The sequence below is a fragment of the Lepidothrix coronata genome, unplaced genomic scaffold, assembly GCF_001604755.1.
Source record: "Lepidothrix coronata isolate B3197 unplaced genomic scaffold, Lepidothrix_coronata-1.0 Scaffold190, whole genome shotgun sequence".
Taxonomy (NCBI): Eukaryota; Metazoa; Chordata; class Aves; order Passeriformes; family Pipridae; genus Lepidothrix; species Lepidothrix coronata.
Genome location: NW_016690370.1, coordinates 52,673 through 76,492, shown reverse-complemented (window position 1 = coordinate 76,492; position 23,820 = coordinate 52,673). Strand labels below are relative to the sequence as shown.

Genomic DNA, 23,820 nt, shown 5'->3' with positions numbered 1-23,820 from the left:
AGTTAAATTGGGAGTAGGAAAAGATAAATTGTTTTTAAATAGCTTGCCTTCAGAAGCAGAATCTGCTTTCCCAAGGTAGCTGTGACCGTTATTTGATCTATTACACCTTTGTAATTTTATATATGAGGAAAAAAAACTTGGTATAAGGGGAAAAACAGTTCTAGGCTGCAAGGATCTCATTTGATTTAAGAAAAGACTATCTTGTTAGTCTTGGCTCAATTGGCAGGTCAGAAGAGATGGAATGAACCTTGCTGACACCTGCGTGGTTGAGTAGTGTGAGAGCAGCAGGAATGTCCAGGACAGTGGGCATCTCTTACTGTATGGCTTTTTTTGCCTTGCTAGTGGATTGCTGGGATGGTCCTGATGGGGAGCCAGTGGTGCACCATGGCTACACTCTGACTTCCAAAATCCTGTTCCGGGACGTGGCCGAAACCATCAACAAATACGCCTTTGTCAAGAATGAGTAAGTGCAGAGCCAGGTCTGAGCTGCACCTGCTTTCTGTGGTTCATCCTGTGTTGGAACCAACAGCCAGCACCAGGCAGGGCATGTGTTCCTTTGAACACTGGAAGGCTGGTTCTGTTCCCGTTTATTGTTCAACTGCACAGGCTCTTCCCATCAATGCAGGGAGAAAGTTCTGCCCAAATTAGACCTTTTGTGCACTGTAAACTCAGGTTGTGAACAGTCTGACACTTGAATATCTTTCAGCTGAACTTCCCACTCATATCCACAGCGAAATTCTCCTTCAAAATCAATACTGTGATGTTCTCTACCTACAGAAAGTACTTTATTTCAGCAGGAAAATTGGAAAGCTGTCACATGTGTGGTGTGAGGAAATGCTGAGATGTGGGATAGTGTTCTGAGCCTGTCTCATTTGCCATGGTGCTATGTAACAGCTTATTATGGACTTTAATCATATATATATACAGTCTGAAATCATGAGTGGGGGTAGAGGATTCTGAGGAGTTTAGAGAGAATAAAGGGAAAATGCCTCTTTTTCTTTGTTAAAACAAAAAAAAGGGAAATGTGACCCAATGATGGGGTTGTGGGGGAAAATCAAACCAACCAACCATGCCCCAAAGTTTGACATTACTGATGAGAAATAGGAGGTGGTAATTTGAAAAGTGAAGGAGGTGGTTCTTCGTTTTTGATGGAGTTGGCATAGGGGGTTCCTTGCCAAGGTTTGTGGGGCTGCCGAGAGTTTAGAACACAATGGGGCAAATCTGTGGGAGAAATAGGCTGTTCCATCCATAGCTGGTGTGGTCAGTGTGCAGGTGTTCTCTCTCCACACACAGTTCTGACACTGCCTGGGGTTTTTTCCCAGGTTTCCAGTGATCCTGTCCATTGAAAACCACTGCAGTATTCAACAGCAAAAGAAGATCGCTCAGTACTTGAAGGAGATATTTGGTGACAAACTGGACTTGTCATCTGTGAGCACTGGAGACCCCAGACAGCTTCCCAGCCCTCAGAGTCTGAGAGGGAAAATCCTGGTGAAGGTAACTTGGTGCTGGCAGTGTGTTCAGGATGCAACAAAAATCAGTGTGATATTTATTGTAGATTTTGGTTTTGCAGAACCAGTTCATATCCTTTTAGTATCTGGACATTATCCTGCAGTCCTCCCTTGGACAGAGTATTTTGGGGTAATATAAAAATGCAAATCCCCTCGCCCTGCTCTGAGCAGTAGTTCATGGAATGAGCCTGTTTTCAGGGCTCCTCAGCTGTGTTTGTGGCAGAAGAGCCCTTTGGAAGGAGCTGGAGGAGGCCCTGGAGCACTGGAGTTGGTGCTGTGGGGAGGATCAGTCCTTTGAGCCTCTCACTATAAATGGATTTGCTCTCAAAGGAATTTCAAAGACCAAGATGGGAAGAATAAGAAAGAAGCTCAAGGCAGACTTTGGAGAGGATGATTAATAGACTTGTGGCTTATTAGATTGTCTAATTTACTTTGGCACATGGGGGCAATTACTCTGCTGTGAGCTCTCAAGATACTATTCTTCCCCCTCTCTGCTCAGTGTCAGTCTGGCCCCAGGGATTCACAATTCCAGTTTGGGGGGAGTTTGACCCTATTTCAGTGTGTAGTACTGAGCTGACCCTGAACTGGAAATCCTTGGAGTGCTGAGCTGTGACTCTGAATGTCACTGCCTCGGTTTGCTGGGGTAACTCTGGTTAATGAACCGTGCAAGCAGGGAGGGCTGGTGTTCCAGGGATCCAGGTGAAGTGGTGTGGAATGTCAGTCATGCTACAAACCCAGCAAACCTGGCCTGAAATACCACGTCAGTGCACCAAAGGCAGGACAGTTTTGGTGCTCTGCTGTTCTTACCTGAACTTCTGAGCTGGTTTTCCAGGCCCATTTGGGATTGTAGTTTCAGTGGGATCCTTCAGCTCTCTGTGCTGAAGCCCTGTGGGTCAGTACAGACTGGAGGGGAGCTGAGCTGTTTTCAGAATGAGAAATTCTGTTTCAAGCATCACAGTATCCTTGCACAAAACTCTGCCTCCTATGTCCTGCTCAATTTAAGGAGCCTTATTGGAAAAGATAAAATGAGATTTAGGAATCAGTATCTTGTTGAGAAGCAAGCCAATTTCTCATCTTTTTGCTATTATTTTTGTTCTTTTTATACATTTTCCTTTGAAAGACAGTATCGATTCATTAGCCAAACAATTTCAAGCAGTGGTGTAATTTTCATCTTGCTAGTGTATATAAAGAGTGATTCTAATAACAGTTCCAGTAACAAACTCTTCCAGAAATACTTAAAATATTGGCTGTGATAATCTGGGTCCTTGAACCAGTTTGCATGAGGCTCTGAGAATGATTTCTAAATGCTGGTCTCAATTTACATAAGAAATAGTTGAGGAATGGGCAGTTTTGGTCTTTGCACTAAATACCACTGACCACAGGTGCATTTATTGTGCATGGTTTTGCCTCGTTTCAGGGGAAGAAGTTGCCCTGCAGCCTGGGAGCAGACGCTGAGGAAGGAGAGGTTTCAGAAGAGGACAGTGCTGATGAAATCGAGGATGACTGCAAGTTAAAGGCCTGCTATGTATGTGCACACAGTCAGTGCCCAGCTCTGCATTTCCTTCATGCACTGTCCCTGTCCTATTTGCAGTCCTGAGTCTTGAATTTCTAAGGTCAGGTGCATGCTGTTCTATAGGATCCGTTTTTAAGTGCCTTATGTAAGAGAATGGTTTGAGTCTGTACAGTCTGAGTGTTGTTAACAGGAATTCCTTCCTTACCTTATTGTTTGGAGCAGGAACCTAATGATTAGTTTGCCTGATATGTTGAAGGAAGGGTGTAAGTGCATTACCTGAGAATTTCTGCTCTTCTGAAAGAGAAGGTCAGGCTTGTGAAACTTGTGAAACCAAGAGTGACTCAGGGCCGGGTCCCGGGGTGGTCTGGGGGGGACTGTACTTCGGGGGGCAGTGTGAGCTGTGTCAGGAGGGCTGGAGAGGAAAGGAAAAGGGAAATGGCACTAAAAGCCACCAGCAGAAAAGGCAGGGTTATGCAGGAAGCCTTTTCTTGCACAGAGAGAGGAAGTGTTGGGAGCACCGTGAGAAAGGAGCGTGTGTGACGCTCCCTTGGGCTGTCCCACTGTGAGGGGCAGAACCATCCACTTTAACTGGGTTCCTTGGATGCCTTTCAGAGTAATGGTGCAACTGAGCACCAGGTGGAATCTTTCATAAGGACAAAACTGGAATCTCTGCTAAAAGAATCCCAAATCAGGGACAAGGAAGATCCCGACAGCTTCACTGTGAGGGCTCTGCTGAAGGCGACGCACCAGAGTCTCAACGTTAACCTGAAGCAGGTACGTGGGGCTCCCCTTCACCTCCTCTGCTCAACATTAGACAGTGCAATGTGTTGCACACTACTGCAGATGAGAAAGCTGGAAACTTAGGAACAGCTTCTGAGAGCTGGTTTGATCCAAAATGAAACGTTGGAACTATTTCAGGAAAATATCTAAGGAGAGAATTTATCTGGTTCAATGTGGAGAGTATGTTGGTTCACTGTGTTCTAATCTGGTTTATTCCTTGTAAAACTTGGAAGACACTAATTCAGTAAGTACAGATATTGCAGGTGTGTGTCAAGCAGTTTGGTTTGTGCCTGGGTTATTGGGGAAAGATCCCTTTTCTGTCACCTTAGTCCTGTCACGATGGGCCACAGTGACTGCAAGCACTGCTGCCTGTAACACTGGTGGCTGTTTTCTACAGCACTAAACCACAGGATTGTGCTTTTCCTGCCCTGAGCAAGGTTCTGGTTTTTTATAACTGATTTTTCAGAGTGCTCTACATAAGAATGGTACATTTCTTTGCACTTTTGACATCCAACTAGTCTTGTAAAACAGTAAAATGCATCCGAATTTTGAGTATATCAAGAGTTACTACCTTGAGTCCGTGGTGACCACACTTTCACCTTACCCATCACTGGATGCAAATCCCAGTGATGTTAATGCAGAGTTTTCTGGGGAGATGTGCCTGCTCTGACCAGTGGAGTCATAAAGGTCGAGTACACGTAACTCTGCTTTTTCCACTCTGGGGCCTTAAGTATTTCCTGCCAATCTTTCTCCAAAGCTGGACCTGTGAGACTCCCCTGAAGCCAGGCTTGACTACAGAAAACATCCTCGGCTTGTGCTGCTGCTTGAGGCACTGGGGAAGGTTGGATTGTGGTGAGAGGCAAAGGACGAGGCATCTGACCTGGCAGGAGGGCTGTTCTCAGACTGGCTCTGCAGTGACACCAGTCAGTTTGCTGGTTCCCTCTGGCCTTGAGAGGTCAGAAAAGTGGGATTTCAGAGAGCAGGCTCCTCACATTAGTGAATATGATCAGTTATGAGCCATTTTAGTATTATTTTGTGTTAAAATAATTACATTTGACATGCTCTCTGGGAACTGCTTGGCCCCTAGAGAGCATTTGAGGGAGTTTTGGTTAAAGAATGCAAATTTCCATCAGGTGTTGGATATGATACCTGAGATTGCCCATTAATGTCATTGATGTGATCAGAATATTAAAATACTCCAGTAATGGGAGTGCATTATTCAAACATCTGTCAGGTAAGATCAAATGATAGAATTTTTATTTATGAAGAGATATTTAGAGGTCTCTTCCCCTGCTGCAACAGTCCTGTGAAGATTGTTTCTAAGGGTCTTAAAGCAATACCAGTGCTGAATAATTAGGAATAATGCATTGAAACAATTGGAAGATCCATTAGCAACGTTGACCTAGATCAGAGAAATCTAAATGGGTGAACATCATGCTGGTTTGTTAACTCTGTAACTGGTTGGCTGGCTGTGTGTGCTGGTGGTGTGAAGCTCTGTTCTGGTAGTTACTGTGTGATTGATGAATCAGAAGGGCATCCGTTGGGATATTTTCCATTGGGATTCTTTACTTCATTACTATCTGCTTTTCATTTCCCCAAAGACTTGCTATTAAAAAATTAAAATTCTGCTGAAGTTTCTTTCTACGTCTTACCAAGAATTCCAGCCTGAGCTGGAACAAATCTGTGAGCGGAGCCGCAGGGGTTATCGACTCTCCTGGACCCGAGTGAACCCTGCAGTGCCCAGATTGCTCTGATAGCCAGAAGTGAATCCAGCTCAGCACTGAACAGGGAATAGCTGGAGCTCACAGAACTTGTGAAATGCTGGGGGAATATTCTTCAGCTTTGTTTTGCTCTTCAGAAGATGAAGGGCTGTGTTTTCTGACAGAAAAAGCGAGATGCTGCCAGGAGTTATCCAGCTGATGTCTGGGGGCATGGCTGGGAATGTGAAACTCAGACTCCAGGCTGCCTGTGAAAAGTCCATTCTTATCTGCTGAGAGATTATTTCCCCCCCCTTTTCCTTTGTGGCTGTTTTCAAGAGCACTCAAACGTGGTTTGTTGTTGCTCGCCTGGTTTTGCTGGACTGCTTTTTCTACCTGGGTTGTTGTTGTCTTGAGTGTTAACATGAATATTTTATTCTTTACTGTTAGAGGAATCTAAGCCATCAAGTACATAAAGAAATTAGAAAGGTCCTGCAATGAGATTTTGGGTTTCAATTTGTGTTCACAGATCAGACTTTAACTCCCTTTTATTCTCTCACATGCAATCACTGTACTCCTCTAATAGTGAACGAGGCTGACATAGGAAGAACTTGCATTATATTGAAATGATGCCTTTTAGAGACTGGAGCAGATTCCTTAAGAGATTTCTGAAGGTATTTAGTTACACTTTTTCTTGCACTTTCTCTGCACAGAACCTGGACACAAAAGAGGGTGGAAAAAAGTCTCACGGTCGATCATTAATGGGCAACTTCGGTAAACACAAGGTGAGTAAAGTGAGAGGCTCTGTGTGCTGTGCTGGGCCTGGGGCATTCCAGAGACCCTGGGAATGTTTTACTGTTTGAGAAGAGGTGGGTCTGGGGGCAGTAAGGGAAGCCTGTGTGATTACACTTGGGGTCTTCACCGCTGTTCAGGGGAATATGAACTGCCAGCAGGATGGAGAACCTTTAAAAGGAATAAAAAGAATCTCATGTGACTAAAAGATCATCTTTACTAGTGAGGTGGAGTTGCTGATTTTCTGATTGAACTTGCAGCAGCAGAAGAGCAACACAGACGAATGTCTTGGCATGTTCTTGTTTTCCACACAGCTGACAATGCCTGGCTCACTCAGGGCCCAGCTTTGCCCATCCCACCCTGGGCAGTGCCACCCAGGATGTGCTGGGACTGTCTGTGCCTGCTCAGGGGGCTGCTGTGACCAAGTGCTGCCTGTGGGCTCCTGCTCTGCACAAACGTGTCTTTGCTGATCTCCTCCTGGTTTTGCTTATCCCATTTGTGTTTGTGGAGCTGCCAGCTCACACTCCCTGCTCTGCTGCCCTTCGCTGGGGCAAGAGCTGGTGGAGTCCAGATGAGTGGGATGTCTCATTTTACAGCTGGGCAGAGCAGTCATCAAAAGGGACAGTGCTCCCATGTGTCCTCCCATTCCCATGTCCTGTCATCCACCTCCCCTATTCCCACATTCACACAGTGAGAGCTGCACCAAGCAGGCAACACGCTCTGGGACTGAGAATCTGAGCAGTGGTTTAGGAAAAACAGCAATTAAGAAATGTTTCATAGAACTTAATCAGCCACCAGTCTATCTGCCCTGAAGGCAGCTAGGAGCCATCAAAAAATCCCTGAGCAGGCAGTCTCAGGGCTCATATTTGCCCTGCAGTTCCAAGCTCCCATCAGTTTAAGGTGCTCAGATGCCCTTCAGCACCTTTGGCTCAGTGCACATTACTCAGGGGTGTGGAGGTCTGGAAGTACCTGTTGTGCCTGATAGTGGACACTTCACATCACCCCCTGTGCTCCCTGCTGGCCAGACAAGTGTGTGGAATGGGATGTCACAGGCAAAAGTCAGCCACTGAAATCTGCTGGTTATGCTGAGGGCTGGAAAGTATGTCAATAATTTAATTACTTCAGCTAGTTATCCTAATGGATACAGTATGGTGGAAAGCCCATTCATTTCATCTCTGCTGAAAGAATAAGGATAGATATAGGTTTTTTTTTGAAGTAGTGATTGTATTGTAGACTGAGGCAACAAGGACCTCCAGTGCCTTTCCAGCTGAAGGGGAAGACAGGTTCCCATCGATATTTTTGCAGATACAGAATTATCCACCCAGCAATATTGACATGTCGTGTTTTCAGGCAGCTCTTGTGCCAAGTGGATAAACTCTTTAGATTGCCAGTGGAGGGACAAAGACACTAAAGATGGAAATTTGTGAAAGTTAACTGCAGGGAACACCCTCAGTGCAGGCCTTAGGATTCCAAAACTGAACCATGCAAATGATTTCCAATATAATCAACTTTATGTCAGCACTAAACACAGCAAACTAAATTATATTCAGTATTGGGGTGTCACAACAGGAGGAAAGAAATCTGTGCTCAGTGAGCCATATGAGTAAAAGGATAAGGAGCTCTCAGTTATATTGTTAATTACCTCATGATGAAAAGGGAATTAAATTACTCTCACAAGAAGCTGTGGTTACTGTTACCAGAACTATAAAGTTGTTGAAATTGGAAACTATTAAATCCTAGGTGCTTATGAAAAAAATGGCGATTTTTAGGTTTTAATCTTTTTATCAAAGCTGTTTTCTTTACTGCACAACTGTAACAATACAGAATAACTTCAGTGTTTGTATGTGGCTGAAAAGGGAGTGGAAAGATGATGTTTGAAAATTCTGCCCCGTCCATTAGGATTGCAGCAGGAGCAGCGCCCAGGGTCCTGGAGCAGGGGAGCACCCTTGTGCTGGTGCCAGGAGGGAGTGGGGAGGGAGCTGCAGAGCACACAGTGGGCTGGGACAGGCTGAGCACTGGCACAAATAATTTCCTTAGGCCCGGCTCTGCTCCCCAGCAGCTAAACCTGCTCCACGGCTGCAGGGCTGGATCCTGGCTGTGGGAGGGAGGAAGATCAGGACATAGGTGCTCTGTGCTGGCTTTCCTTCATGGAACCCTTGGGGTGACAGCAGGGCTTCTGCTGTCAGAGCCCCTGGGTCACTCGGTGTCCGGGCAGGACACTGGTCCTGAGCTGCAGCCCTGCAGCTCCCCCACCTCCCTGAGCTCAACCACAGCAATGAGGATTTCTGGAGCCACCCCAGGGACTGACCCAGCCCTGCTTGACTCTTCCCCACAGAAAGCTGCCAAGGCAGCAGCCAAACACCCCAGTGCATCGGATGAGAGCCAGCAGAACCCTCCTGGGAGGGAACCAGGGCATCCCCACAGGTGAGCTGGGAATCCCCACAGTTGTGCAGCTCAGGTGAAGCCAGAGGCTTGTTCGCTGCCATCCACAATTCCATGGCATTGCCTCAGGGAAGTCTGTGCCCGAGAGCACACGTATGACACGTGTGTCACGTATGACACAGCTGGGGGGGTGTTTGCTGTACCTGGTGTTTTGATTGCATTGGTTGTCACAGATTGCAAACAGCAATTACCCTTAAAGTGAAGTGTGGCTGCAACACTGTGCTGATGGAAAGGTGCCAAGTCCCATTTCGCCTGCTGTGAACAGTGCTCAGAGCAAACGGTGCAGGTTCAATTGGGTGCATCCCAGCCTGGGCAACTGCATTCCATGGGAGAGTGTAAAGAAAAAGCAATCAGAACAGTGCCACTGTTCTGAGAATGCATTTGCTGTCATGGAAATGCTCCTTGGTTTTGTCTGGGAGAGCCATGGTGCAGCTATTTCGTGATGTTTTAAATGAAAATTTTGTCTGTGTAGAGTGAGACTGTGGAGGTGCAGGGGAACATCATCCCAGAGCCCTCTCTGAGGAGGTTTGCTGCACACAGCTCCCTGCTCACACTTGGTTGTTTCCTTACTGATGAAAAGAACAGAAAGGGAGATTGAAGAGAACAGAAAGGGGGATTGAAATATGCCTTAAATACCGAAATCTGCTGTTTTTCTGTACGTGCTCCCCTCAGACTGGCCCGCCGGAGGAAGACGGTGAAGCTGTGCCGGGCTCTGTCTGACCTCGTGGTTTACACCAACTCTGTGGCTGCCCAGGACATCGTGGATGATGGTACAGGGGCTGGCACAGGGCCTGCACAGGCCTTGGTCACCTGGGAGAGGGAAAGGGCTGAGTGCTGCTGTTAGTGGGTCACAGGGACTAGAGCAGAACCAGAGCCCAGCTGGGCACTCCTTCCCCAGCAGTGAATCCTTTGGTCACACTGCCAGCAGTAGATTTCTCTGTAGATTCTCCAGAGTGGTCATGTCTGGAGTTCTGCAGGAGAAAAGGCCCCAGCAATCAGCTGAAGCTCTTGCTTGGTTTGGCTTTCAAGTGTGAAAACTTGAGGGCAGAACATAAGACCCTCCTGGAAGGGGAAGCTTGATGCCCTTCAGTTACACAAGGTGCATGATTTGGGTAACACAGGACAATCTATCCTTGTAACTCTGGAGTAAACCTCACGTTTCCCTGGATTAACACCAGTGTAGTGAGGTCTGTGCTCAGCCCCACGTGGGATTGCTGTGTCACCTGTTTGTTGTCTGACCATGACACAGGGTCCACAGGGAATGTGCTGTCGTTCAGTGAGACCAGAGCCCACCAGGCTGTGCAGCAGAAGGCTGAGCAGTTCATGCTTTACAACCAGAAGCAGCTGAGCAGGGTCTATCCCTCAGCCTACAGGATCGACTCCAGCAACTTCAACCCCGTCCCTTACTGGAACGTTGGGTGCCAGCTGGGTACGTGTGCCAGGAAAACCTTGCTTCCCATTTCTTGTGCATGTGCTGAGGAATATTACCCTGATCAATGACACCTGACTTTTCTCCTTCAGTGGCCCTGAACTACCAGTCTGAGGGACGTGTGATGCAGTTAAATGAAGCAAAATTCAGGGTAAATGGCAACTGTGGTTATGTCCTCAAACCTCAGCAGATGTGCAAAGGTAATGTCCTGCTGTATATTTATTACTGTAACTGTCAGGCCTTTCACAGAGTGTCTTCACAGTGATGTTTGGAAGGCATAAGAAAGGAAAGTAAAATGAAAAACAGAATCTTTCATGTTTCCATGCATTCATAGAAGAGAGTTTCAAAATTAATGGCAGCTGCCCCATACTCTGTTTGTTACTTCTGACTGAACTCTGGCTATGTATGTGCATCTTGGGGTGATACTTATTCTGTGGATCTCTTTCCTTACCCTTCTCATTCTTCCCATCTTTTAGGCACATTCAACCCCTACTCTGCTGATCCACTTCCTGCCAGTCCTAAAAAGCAGCTTATTCTGAAAATCATCAGTGGACAGCAGCTCCCCAAGCCTCCTGACTCGATGTTAGGGGACCGAGGAGAGGTGAGAGACTGATCCTGACAGCTCCACGAGAGCTCCTGCAGTGACAGGGCAGCACATGGCCCAAAAACTTTCTCCTTATTTAAATACACCTGTAAATTTCAGATATTGTCAAGCTTTTGGTCACTAGATACTACATTTTCCCCCAGTCCGTATCCTACACATGTTGCTTAAGAACCAGTTTTTTTGTATTAAGGGTGACTTTACTGGTCTGCAAATCAGTCATAGATGGCCATAGCTCTGGAGGCTACAAACCATACATCAGCTTGGAGTTCATGAAACCATTTCCCATGATAGTGCTGCCAGAAAATTGGTGTCAATTGAAGGGTTTTGAATTCTCATGTGAATTTAAATCAACTCTTTGCATGAATTTGTTAAAAGTTGACCTTCACCTGTATCATTGGCTTACTTTTAAAATATTTTGTTTTTAACAAATAGATAATAGATCCCTTTGTTGAGGTGGAAATCATTGGGTTACCTGTTGACTGCTGTAAAGATCAGACCAGGGTGGTGGACGACAATGGTAAGATAATCTAAGTGATTTCTTCTTCTTAGAGTAAAACATAAAGTAATTATAAACAATACAGAGTCTGTTATTACTTTCTAAATGACAAAACTTCTTATCTGGGGAAATCAAATAATTATGTTTTAACAAATTAATTCTGCTTTATAGATAGAATTTCTGGTGTGGGGAGACAGCCAAGCTAGAGCTGAAGGGAAGGGCTCTTCACCTCATTGTCTTTCTCCTGGATTGTTCTTAAATCTCCTCTATGCAGAAATTCAAATATCTATCTATACATCTCAGTTCTGCAGGACAACACCTTGCTGTGGTATCCCTGCCAGTTGCTCAGGCAGAACTGTTTTGTTTTTGAAGCAGTCCAAGAGACAAATCTCACATTTAATGACTGACATGATGGAGATCAAGAGTGCCCAGATCTAGATGAGCAAAGAGTAATTTGTGTTGCAGCTTCTTTCCTCTTGCTATTCATCGTGAAAATTGAGGATATCACTTGCTCTGGACTTGTTTCCCAAGCTTTGTGTGCTGTTTGTTTCACAGGGTTCAATCCTGTGTGGGAGGAAACTCTCACCTTTACCATCCACATGCCCGAAATAGCCTTGGTGCGATTCCTCGTCTGGGACCACGATCCCATCGGGAGGGACTTTGTGGGGCAGAGAACTGTGGCCTTCAGCAGCCTCGTGCCTGGTGAGTCCCACTGCTTCTCCCTGAGCTGGGAGTCCAGCTGAGGAACAAACAGCTTGGACCTAAAGATGGGGTTACCAGCATGAGGTGATATATGCTCATATCTCTGTGAATTCTTGGACAACTCTCCTGTTATCTTAGGGTGGGTTATTCACCAACACTTGAAGGAGTTTGGTCATCTGTGCTTTTGGAAATTACTACTGGTGTCTTTTATAACTTTGATGCAATTTGTACTGGGGTTTTGGAGAAGCCTGTGGGAACATAAGGAGTTTATTGAAGGTGGCTTATGGTACATACATCCCTTCTACAGACAGTCATGGCCAGGTGTGCACAGAATGCAAACTGCTGGTTCTTTGGGGTTATTTGTGTGCAAACATTTCTGTTTCTGTTTCACCAGGCTATCGCCACGTGTATTTAGAAGGACTGACAGAAGCATCCATATTTGTTCATATAATCATTAATGAGACCTATGGAAAGGTGGGTATAGCTGGAAATGTACATCTTCCCTCTGATGGAAGTGGTTTTAAATGCAGCACAGAACCTCACGGGATCTGTGTTGGAGAGCTCAGGAGGCAGAAGGATGAGGCTCAGAGTGGTGGGGGATCCTTGCAGGAGATCATCAGGGAACCCACAACATACCATTGCTCTACTCTTAGTGCTCACATACTTGGATGTTCTTGCTGTCAGCACCTACTAATTAGCATGTCTGCATACAGGAAGCACATTTCTTCAGTGTGTTGAACTGATTTTGTTTTAGAAGTAAATCTTGAGAACTGTAATTGCACCAGAACATGGTCTTTGACAAGCTATTTTTAGCAGCCAATTTAATTAATTTAAATTAATCTAATTTAATTTTAGGTTTCAGTGCATACATTTTGCTTTTCTGCTAATTTTGAACCATTTTAAAAATGAAAGTAAAAGCACTGTGCTTTTTGCCTGCATTTTGCTTCTGCTGCCTTTCTGAGCTGTTTACAGGCAGTCATTGGAGATAAACAGCACAAAGGAACTATGGCTATGTTCAGCAGGGTGCTGAAGTAAAACAGCACTTTTCCAGTGATTTAGGAAGCAAAGATGAACAGGAAAAAAAGCACAACCAAAAACCTGACCTTTATGAAGGGTGTATGTTGCAGAGATTGGCCCTCAGTCTTTGTCCCTTCTGAGAGAGGATGCAAAGAATGTCATGACAAACATGTTGTGCAGCACCCAAGGAAAGCTCAGAGGAACAGAGATTAAAAAAAATACCATAGAGAAAGACCCAGGGCTGAGATTTGGTGTATTCCAGATCCTCCCTGATCCCATTAGACCAGTGAACGGGATCACAGCTTGGATACATCTGCAGTGTATACCCAGATGTGTGCATGTCTGGCGGGATCTGTGAAACCACATCCAGCTCTGGTGATGATTTGCAGGAGTGTTTGGCTGCTGCTCTTGGCTGATGTGCTCTTCAAAGGAGAAATATGTTCAATAAAACCGGTAGAGAGCAGCTGCAGAGGGAAGGCAAGAGAAGGAGGGGGGAGACCCACTGGGATTTGATCTCTATCACTTAGTCTGCTCATCTAATGCTTGCCTGGGTGATGGGCAATGATATTATTGTTTCTAGTAGGCTGAATGCATGTTTACATCCATGTGAGTGAGGAGATCTGGCCAAGTTTCTGGGAGACACTTACGTTAGACTAATAAATAGTTTTTTAAATGCTTTGCTGTGTATTAACCTTATTTGCTTGTGTAGCAGTCTTGAGAACATGAGCCAAATGGATTTGCATTTTTTTTGCCTTTCAGTGGAGCCCTTTAATCCTCAACCCCAGTTACACAATATTGCACTTTCTAGGAGCCACCAAGGTAGAGCTCACGAGCATGTCCTTTGCACTTTGGGCACAGCTTTTCAGTGCTTCCCAGTCGCATGATCTGCAGCTGCCAAACTTGCATCATTCTCCATCCAGGCTCTGAGACATCTGGGTATTGCTTTGGCGAAGGCCATGCCCAGAAAACTCCCCGTTAGTGTGCAGCCTGTCACTGCAGACACTTCTCACAGCCTTGGAGCAAACCTCTGCTCTGACTGTGGCAGGCTGCCATCCTAATGAGGAGAAACACAGACATGCATGAATCCGTGGAGACCTGAGCTGAGAGCTCCTCGCTCAGAGTGGTTGTGAGTGGCTTGGTGTGGATTTTTGCTTTGCTGAGTTCTGATCTTTGTTTCCATCGTTCACAAACGCTCTGGAAGCAGCTCTTTCCCTCATACTCGTTCTAACTGAGTCTAAGCTCAGCCCAAACCGGGGCTCTCCTTGTCCTTTCAGAGCAAGCAGCTGATAGGGCTGCGGGGGCTGTTCAACAAGAACCCCAAGCAGGGCTGTGCCGAGGCCGGCGGGAACTACGTGCGCAAGAGATCGCTGGGCGAGCGGCTGCTGCGGCGCACGGCCAGCGCGCCCGCCAAGGGCAGGAAGAAGAGCAAGATGGGCTTCCTGGAGGCTGCTGAGATGAAGGACAGTGCATCTGAACCCACAGACCTGAAGGACAAGGAAGGGGTCGTTCGGCGCCCGAAGCGGAGTCTGCAGGCGCGTCCTGCTTCCATGCCCGTGGACAAGTACCTGCTGGTGGGACTGCCCTGCCCGCCTGAGGACGCTGCCCAGGATGCCACGGGGAAGGAAAACACCTCTGGTAAGATGCTTCCAAAAGTACTTCTGATATAGTGAGTTGAAATAGCCTGTCGAAAAGATTAGCCTCTGTGAGAGTAGTTTTATTCAGCTCAAACCAGAGTTACTGCACAGAGTTACGTGGGCTGAAGTTGGTAGGATTTTATCAGCTCCTTAAATAAGTGGCATCCTGGAAAGCTGTCTGCTCTGCAAACTGGGCAGATGAATTACAGTAATTCCTGGAAGTGCTCTTATAAGGACACTTGCCAAATTTCTGTGTAATTTAACCGACCTTCCATTGCACTTTATCAGTTCCTGGTTTCCTGCTCTCCATTTACTTGTGGAGACAGAGCTGCTGTCGGGGGGGGTTCCTCTCCCTGTTTTTCAGGAGGAAGAGCTGCATGCAACATATGTTTTTGGTGATAGTGTCCCTAAAGACTTTCAAACAGATGTAAAAGGGGTAAAAGTAGGTCAAACTTTGTATCCAACAGGCTTGATATTTGGCTTTTACCCTAGGTCACTGACTGATCAATTTATATGGCAAGCATGTGTTAGGATAAAATCTGGGTCTTATGTAATTGATACACAATACAATTTCACTCTGAAAATAGCTGTGAAACACACAGTTTTCTCAGTGTGTTCAGCAGTAATAGTCTGGTTTGAAATCCAGGATAGACCCTGGTTTTGAAATCCAGTTATTCCCATGACTGCAGCAAAGTTAGTGTGTTGGACCTGCCTAATATTTGATTTGCTGGAAAACTTAAATAGTCTAGGGAGCTTTGAGTACAATGGCTTTGATTCATTAGACCTGCTGTCTCCACCCTGAGCTGGTCCCTCGTCTGGGGTGTCAGTGCTGCTTTTTGGGGCTGGTTTTGGTTTATTTGGGAAGAGCGTGTGCACTTCCAGAGGCTGTCCCCAGATCCTCAGATTTGGGCTGGCCCCAGCTTTGAGGGATAGTCCCAGGGGATAGGTGGAGCAGCACAGCACCACTGTCTCTCTGCCCTGGTGAGAGGCAGAGAGCACCCTGAGAGCCTCTCTTGGCCAGGGGGTGACAGAAATGCTGCTCTGCTCCAAATCATTTCAGCTGCAGAGCAGCCACTTCCAGCAACTGCAGGAGCCACTGCAATATAACTACCTGGCCCTGACAGGACGTGGTGATCAGCCACCTTTGTGCTGCTGGCCCCACATTAGTGGCTTTGAAGGAGCAGCTAATCTGCACAGCACTTGTAAAAGAAGCTCCTCAGGAGGAACAGTGAGCAAAGTCAACCCAGGGCTTTCTCTACCACCATGAGAAGAAACTGTAGGCAGGAAAAAGGATGTTCTAGTACAGACAGATAACTCTGAAATGTTGTGGTTTAAATTGAAAGATGCTCTAGGTAAGCCTGTGAAGATGATACAGCTCAGCCATTCCTTGCAACAGATGCAATAATTTCTTAGGCATCTCTTCCTAAAGGTGCTCCAGACAAAGACACAAGAAACACTAGAAACTTGTCACAGGGGATGAATCCTGCCCCTTCTAACTGTGAGAGAGATGGATCCTGTCCTTTAGAGTCTGCAAAAGGCTTGCTCCTTAACCCTGTTGAAGAGGCTGTCTCACAGAGACCTGTCCTGCTAAAATGCTGTGGCTGAGCATATCTCTACTGCTCCACTGAAATTGTGCCAAGAGGACAGTGTGCTATCCATTTTCTCCTACATTCTTTGTAGAAAAAGTAAATCTACAAATCAAAGAAATGTGCATCTCTTCAATCCTAGTCTGGGAGCACTGGAAAGCTTGGGAAGTTTTCAGATTTTGGAGATGGGCATTTAGTGCCATGTTCACTAGAAGCAGTTCCTCCTCCACTGAGGGGGCTCAGTCACTGTCAGTGGATGATTCTCCCCTTGCTGCTTCCAAGGGTACCTGATGTCTAGCAAACATTAAACCCAGTATATACTAAACCAAGCTTACTCCTATAGTCCCTGCTTAATTAAATCTCCAAAGCAGTGAGTCATGGAGCTCAGATTTGGCACATAAAGACGAGTAAGAGGATTTGGTGGAGAAAACATCTAATGTGTGTTTTTTAAGGAATTTAACCCCTTGCTCTTGTGAATGCAGCATGCTGGTGGAATATCAAAATGAAATCCTTAAACTGTAACACTTTGCAATAACCACATGCCTGGAGTCCATCTACTTGATGCTTTTTACTCAGCTTGAAGCATGCATCTTGTTTCCAAGTGTTGTGTGTTTTAACAGAGCTGTTTTGTTCTGTCTTTATTGCCACGCTTCTTTGTAGTACAAATCTGACTAGGAACACAGCTGAAGGTAATGCCACGTGCAAGCTATGCTATGGTACCTCATTAACATTACTTACAACGAATATTACATCACCTGCCTGATGTAATAGACATTCCAGGAAGTTTCAATGAAGTGCCTGCAGTTGTATTTTTCCATTTGTTCATATCACTCAGATAATTTGTACTAAACCTGCACAACTCCATGATTAAGTTCTGTCACAACTGTACCTAATTTTGCGTGCTCCATTTGTCTGTCTGAGGACAAAAGAGTTGTTGATAGACAGAACAGAGTCTTGTATGCAACTAATATGTTTCTTCTTTAATTTAGCCAACAGTGATGACAATACAAATGAGAAGGAAACAAACTTGAAAGAATCTGGTTTTCCATGTTCGGAGCAAACGGCAAATACTTCAAATTTGGGATCTCAATGCAAGAAGGAGAATGGCCAGAAGGATTCTACAGCTGACTCTTTGCTACCACTTCCTCAGGAGCAACCTGAACACTTAGTTTTTGCAAGTGGTGTAACTGAAACAAATCACCTCTTGGACTGTCAGGAAAATAATCTTTCTGGTGAAACTGTCCCACCAATGCAGGACTCTGAGCTTTGCACAGGAAAACCACAAGACAAAAACTGTGTGGGCAATAAAGAGGAAGATGACACAAAGGGATCTGACGAGGGGAAAGTCACTCTGGTGGGGGCTTCTTTTTCTCAAAAAGCAGATACGGAGAATCGCAAATCCGACCTCAAGAAAAGCACTGCAGCACCTCTTTCTTTGACTGACATTCCTTCTTCCCCTGGCTCTGACAGCCCTGACTTGCACTCCACGCTGACCCTGCAGGACAGTGACATTTCTCGCCTCATAGATGAGGTTTCTCTGGCTACTGAGAGTGAGCTGGACAGCGCTGTGTCTGCTCTCATCGGGCAGGTGGATGTCACAGGGGACCAAACACACCTCACCGCCGTCTCGAGCCACGGCAGCAGCAGCCAGACCTTCGGTGTGGTGGCTGCACACCCACAGGGCTTTACTGTGGGTCTGAGCAGCCCCTGTAAGCACAACTTCCCTCCCACAAAATCCACCAAATCCCCTTTATTCTCCACTCCGGATACCACCACGTTCTCCAGCCCAGAGACCGCAGAGTATTCCATGTACACAACTATCCAGGGGGCAACTCCAGCTTCTGAATGTAAGACCCACAGGCAATTAGTTTCCATGAAAAAATTAAATAGCCTAGAAAGTAACTTGCCTGGCTCTCCATGTTCTTCACCTCTTTCTTTGCTAAATGCAAATCCCGAAAGAAATTGTGGAACAAAATCTGGACTGAGCTGGGAAGGCCCTGAGTCTGCCAGTTCTTTTGCTTCCAATAACCTCATCTTCGAGGAGGCGCTGTTTGACCCTGTCCCTGGTGAGAACTCGGACAGCAGCAGCCTCGTGGAAATCGATGGGGACTCCCAGGATCTCCTGGTGACTGCCTGTGAGTACAAAAGGGAGGACATGAGCCAGCTGGCTTCTCCTTTGAGACTGAGGCAGAAGCAGGACACTGGGCACGGTGGTGAGAGGACCTCTGGGACCAGCACAACTGTTGGGCTCTGTGCTGCTGCCCACGCCTGCTCGGGCACCTTCAGGACTGCAGGGAGCCAGCTCCCTTTTCCCACGTGTGCAAATGCCGGGGGTTCGTGTGCCCATCGCTCCCATGAGCAGCCCAGTGTAACGTGTGAGGGGTCTCAGCTCAGGGCAGCCCCCCCGCTGCTCCCGAGCGCTCTGCCTTTCCCCCCTCACCCGGCCATCCAGCAGAGCAGCCCCTGCAAGTCCAAGAGTCTGGGAGACCTGACATCGGAGGACATCTCCTGCAACTTCGAGAGTAAGTACCAGTACATCAGCAGGAGCTTCATCTCCTCGGGCATGCGGGACAAGAAGCTGGCTGCCATGAGGGGCCTGCGGCCGCGCTCGGCCGACGCCCTGACGGAGCAGCTGCGCAAGCTGCTGTGCCCGGAGCAGGAGGAGCCCCGGCACTGCCCCGGGCAGCCGGAGCACGACTGCCCCCGGGCCCTGGTCAGGAAACTGTCCTCGCGGAGCCAGAGCCGCGTGCGGAACATCGCCAGCCGTGCCCGGGAGAGGCAGGAGGCCGGCAGGCACAAACCCCCCGGCACGGGCACCGTGGCCGGGGTGGTGCTGAGGAACAGGCCCTCGGCGTCCCCACACGTGGCCAACAGGCACTCCACGGGCTCCTACATCGCCAGGTACCTCGGCAGCTTCCCCGGGGAACCCGTGGAGGGCCGGGGTGTCCCCGAGGGCTCGTGCTCGGCCCTGCACCTCGGCTGCACAGACCGGTTCTACCAGCACGACTCCGTGGAGCCCAGCCCCGAGGACCAGCCCGAGATCTACTTCCTGCTCAGGCTGTAGGTTGGAGCCATGTACATCCTCAGAGTTTACAAACTGCTTCACTGAAATGAAGGATTTGTAGCGAGAAACACTGTTTGGAGGGTTTAAATTATTTAGAGATGCAATTTCATGCTGGTGATTGGGCCACGATTTAGCGTGCCCTTTCCTGTCGGAGCTGATGTAAATAGAACCACGTTCCATCCTGAGGGATGTGCTGCTTTGATCCCTGAGCGATGAGGTCTGGGGGCTGTGCATGCAGGGAGTGTTTGTAGCATTCTGTGTCTGTGATGCTGACACCTGACACTGCAGCGAGTGCAATGGCATTGTGTCCCTCCTGTCCTGTCCTCCTGGCTGGAGAACACTTCTGGTGATCCCTTTTGGCCTTTTGTGCAGATCCTACGGAGCGCTGTGGTGTCAGGAACGGGGCATGGCCTTGGGCTGGGTACAGGGCTGGGGCTCGGCCCTTCATCAGCATCCCTCATTCCTGCCTGCTGTTGTTGACTGTACATGTTTTCATGTATGGACTATGATTCCACAGCAAATGATTTGTAGAACTAGGGTTTGTCCAAATCTGTGAGTCTTGTGGAGATTTGTCTTCTGCCTGCTCTGTGGAGTATGACAACAGTTGTCTTCCTCTTTGCTCACCGTGTTGAATGCTGGTTTTGGGACAGAGTGGAATGTGGAAGTAATTCTGCATTTATGAATGAAAACACTTAATTTCTGTGTATTTTATGTATTTTTGCTGTTGGGTGTGTGTGTAGCTTTGGTGCAGTAGCCGATCCATTTCCTGTATATTTGTAATGTTATTGCTAAATTGTCGATGGTCAGGGGCAGTGTTTGAAGCTGACGTGGGAGAGGGACTATTTCGACTGCTCTCCTTTTTCTGTGAAGACTGAAAATGAATGAGGTGAAGGAATCTCAGACACCTGAGGCTTCCCTGTAGGGAACAACATAGCTTTATTTTGGTTTTAAGATATTCTTTGCCTTTGCTGTAAGTTTTTCTGATATGTAAAAGATGTACCTTTTACCTCTTTCTTTTGTAATGCAGAGTATTATTATTCTTGAAAATGTCATTAAAATAGATTTTTAAGCACTTATTTACATGTTTTCTGAAGCTGTAGCAAGAAGATTTATGCTTTAACTAGCAGTAGTTAGTGACTGCAGACATCTGTCTGGGCAGGAACTTGCAGTAGGATTTCGGAAAGGGAAGAATTCAGTTATTTCACATGATGGTTCTTAGCTGGAGATTGACAGCTGAGCTCTCACCTCCTTTCTGGATCAGAAGCCTCATTTGAGCAGGTCTGACTGTTCTATTCAGGGTCTCATACAGGCTGTTTTATCACCTGGGAGAGAGCAGTGGATCTTCTTAAATAACAAGCATTTTTCCATGGAGGAACAGAACCAGATACTTGATGAAACCCTTAAGCTTTGACCCTGCATTTCTCCCTCGGTACCTGTGGTGCAGTTTGGAAGATGTGACTGAAACCTTGGAGAAGTGCCTTGTAAATAAACAAAGGATAAGATTTCCATCACAGGAGATGAAAAAACCTGAAGGTTGTTACTAGTTTTAATTGGAATTAATTTAGAAACATTGTATGGTGCTTGCAGGAGGCCAGAATAGATTAGTGTGGTGGTGTTTTATCACTTAATCTCTTACAGTGTCCCCTTAATTCCGGAAGTTACTCCAGATGGGGACAGTTCTTTGTGTGACAGTGGAATCTGGCTGATGAAACGGGGCAGGTTTCTGTAGTGCAGCCTAAAGCCAAAGGCAGGTCAGGCTCAGTGGTTTTTCCTGCCTCACTGGACTTAGCTGGGTTTTTTTTATCCCTGTCTCACTGGAATTCAGATTCCATTTGGTTTGCACATGGTTGTTTTGGTGGTGTAGCATTGGGATGTGCCAAGACCTTCTCCCCTGTGGGAGCTCTGAGCCTGGAGGAACTCGAGTCAGAGGATTCAGGGTGTTCAGAGGTCTTGTGGTGACCCCTCACAGGTGAGAAGGCAGAGGGTGCTGCTGTCAGCTGCCACTGATCTCCTGAGGGCGCTCTGGGGGCCTGGACATGGAGAACTGGTGAGGAAGACACTTTTTTAATCTGCAAAGGTGGTGATACAACAGAAGTTTTCAGTCTGCAGAACTTGAATTTCAGTATGTGTTTAGTAATGAATTTGGGCCTTAAATATGTGTCTTAACACCTGAGGAATGCAGGAGATCCCAGGTGTGGTGGACAGGAGCACAGAAATCCCTGTCTGAGCAGCCCTCTGCATAGGGCAGCTGGGGGAGGAGGGGGGTGTTCTGAAGACTGGAAGCAAACGTGGTGTATGGAATGTTTGAACTGGAGAGGGGTCCAAGCCCGAGTCAGAGACATTGTCTCTTGCTTCTCTATCCACAGTTATAAAAGAACAAAGGTTAGCTGTAAACATCAAGTACTAAAAACTCAATGGTATTATTTTGTACCTATAATAGATAGGGATTAAATTTAGTATTTTCTATTAAAGGAAGTGCCCCGAGTGTCTACAGGATAATCACCTGACCATCTCCCTCTTGATTTGCTAGAAATGGAGAGCACTGACCCTGTGAAAGGAAGAACCTGAGGCCCAGAGGAGCTGAGTCCGTGCTGCCCTGGCAGAATAGGCAGGTGAAGGTTCGTGGGGCTGTTCCTGTGCCTGCCGTTAAATATGTGCCTCAGGTCTTCACACAGTTAGGAACTGGTCAGGCAAAGATGCTTGAAACCTCAAAATTTCGGTTTCTTTTCCAGATGAGAGTCTGTATAAACAATAATTTTTCCTTTGCTCAAAACTCTCTGTATTGCTCTGAATCTGGAACTTACAAATAGTAGGAATGTAGGGCAAGGGCAAAAGATGGAACAGAAAGTTAAAGACACCATTTATCTGGTCAACTTTTACTTTTCTTTATGCTAAGGGGGAGGTTAAGATGAATTGGAGATGGGCAGATGTCACTCTCCAGTGAAGTCTCTTGGTGTAAACCCATTATTTTAAGAGAGATTTACTGCATTCTGTCCCAGGCTATATTTTCAATTCCAATGGATTTAATTGCTATTATCACTTATATCATATGTATCAATAGATATCAATATATCATATTTCCTCAGTTTTTAGTTTAATGAACAAGCTTCATTTTCTTTCCTGGAATGGAAGGGATATAAACAAGTTTACTTGCTGCCAATCCAGCTGCTCCAGTGGGGATGATCCTGCCATGAAGATGTCCTGGGATACCTGAAGGCCCTGCTGATCCTCCTGTACCCCCAGGTGATGTGCTGTTCCTGGTGAGTACTGGTGCCCCAGCCCAGAGCTGTGGGAGGGGGTTGTGCACTGGTGTGTGTCACTCCAGTCAGGGCTGTGTCCCCTGGGTTTGTGCTGCAGGGATGAGTGTGGGCTCAGATCTCACCCAAGCTGAGATGCTCCATAAGCAGTGCTGGGCAGCAGTAGGAATGGGAGAGTTTGGGAAAGCTGGGAATGCCCCCTTCCCCAGCCTGGATCATAACCTGGGGGGACACTGGAGTCAGAAATGAAGCACTTTCTGAACTCAGTCCTTAAGCCCCTGTGAACATCTGGGCCACAGATCACCAGGAGCACTGCACACAGCCAGGAGTTCCAGACACATGGGTGGAACAGACCAGCAGTCTGCAATTCAGACATTTATAGGGCCATTTGTTTCTTAGTCTTTTCCCCAGATTAATTAAATTGTGTATGAACAAGGCTGCAGCTTGTTGAAAATCCATCTAGGATGGGTTTTGGGCTGTTTTGGTGCAGAGTCTGCACCTCAGCAGAACAAGCAGTTATTTTTGCCTAGTAAAGGCTGGTGGCTCACAGCCTGGGTTAGCAGGCCTAGATTGCTTTGCTAATTTATGAAAGAAGGCATAAATTGAGCTGTTCAAGAATCTGCAGAGAAGAGGTAATAGCAGCAAAATTGAGATTGGAATATTATTTTAAAGAAATGACGTATTTTTTAATTCAAGAGCTGTAAGAGTCTCTGATTACCTTTATATGATTGCTTACTGGAATACCTGCTGCCCCTGCTTTTAACAGTGATACCAACTACTCCTGGTGTTGGGGATCCATTCCACATTCCTCACTCCTGGCAGAGGAGCCCAGGTTCTGGTGCTTTGCTCAGAGGGCTTCCTTCGTGAGCTTCCCATTCTCTTCTTAAATGAGATGAGGTTATAAAAGAAAAGAACGTTTCATGAAAGAACAGCCCAACATGCAGGGAACAAACCATGTACAAAATGACACCAAGGATGGGAACTCTGGTGTCCAACAGCCCAAAACTTTGGGTCTGACTCAGCACAGGGGTCTGGGGACACCTCTGTACCCAGGGAAGAGGGGTGTGACATCCTTGAGGTTGTGCCACCAGGGGCACCTTGCTGGTGCCACTCACGAGAGAGCAGAAGGTGTCAGGAGAAACCCCCCAAGTTGGATAAAACGTTCCTGCAGTGGGGCTGGGATTTGTTGGATAAAACATTCCTGCAGTGGGGCTGGGATTTGTTGGATAAAACATTCCTGCAGTGGGGCTGGGATTTGTTGGATAAAACGTTCCTGCAGTGGGGCTGGGATTTGTTGGA

General features: G+C 46.7%; 1 protein-coding gene across 12 annotated transcripts in view; it reads left to right on the top strand.

Moving 5' to 3' along the window:
- PLCH1 (phospholipase C eta 1) overlaps nt 1-23,820 on the top strand; it is an 81,975-nt gene that overhangs the window by 44,519 nt on the left and 13,636 nt on the right. For 4 of the 12 annotated variants that reach the window (XM_017831430.1, XM_017831429.1, XM_017831431.1 and 1 more), the window contains 18 exons: nt 343-463; nt 1,323-1,494; nt 2,926-3,033; nt 3,634-3,795; nt 6,212-6,283; nt 8,626-8,714; nt 9,405-9,502; nt 9,982-10,161; nt 10,254-10,361; nt 10,638-10,762; nt 11,198-11,282; nt 11,817-11,963; nt 12,358-12,437; nt 13,740-13,799; nt 14,255-14,615; nt 17,190-19,260; nt 21,795-21,876; nt 22,430-22,524. In XM_017831430.1, coding sequence (XP_017686919.1) covers nt 343-463; nt 1,323-1,494; nt 2,926-3,033; nt 3,634-3,795; nt 6,212-6,283; nt 8,626-8,714; nt 9,405-9,502; nt 9,982-10,161; nt 10,254-10,361; nt 10,638-10,762; nt 11,198-11,282; nt 11,817-11,963; nt 12,358-12,437; nt 13,740-13,799; nt 14,255-14,615; nt 17,190-19,260; nt 21,795-21,810 — 4,055 coding nt within the window. In that variant the 3' untranslated portion in view covers nt 21,811-21,876; nt 22,430-22,524. Of the gene's footprint in view, nt 1-342; nt 464-1,322; nt 1,495-2,925; nt 3,034-3,633; nt 3,796-6,211; nt 6,284-8,625; nt 8,715-9,404; nt 9,503-9,981; nt 10,162-10,253; nt 10,362-10,637; nt 10,763-11,197; nt 11,283-11,816; nt 11,964-12,357; nt 12,438-13,739; nt 13,800-14,254; nt 14,616-16,860; nt 16,890-17,189; nt 20,284-21,794; nt 21,883-22,429; nt 22,525-23,820 lie in introns of those variants that run through there. The other 8 variants (XM_017831438.1, XM_017831436.1, XM_017831434.1 and 5 more) reach the window with 8 other exon arrangements.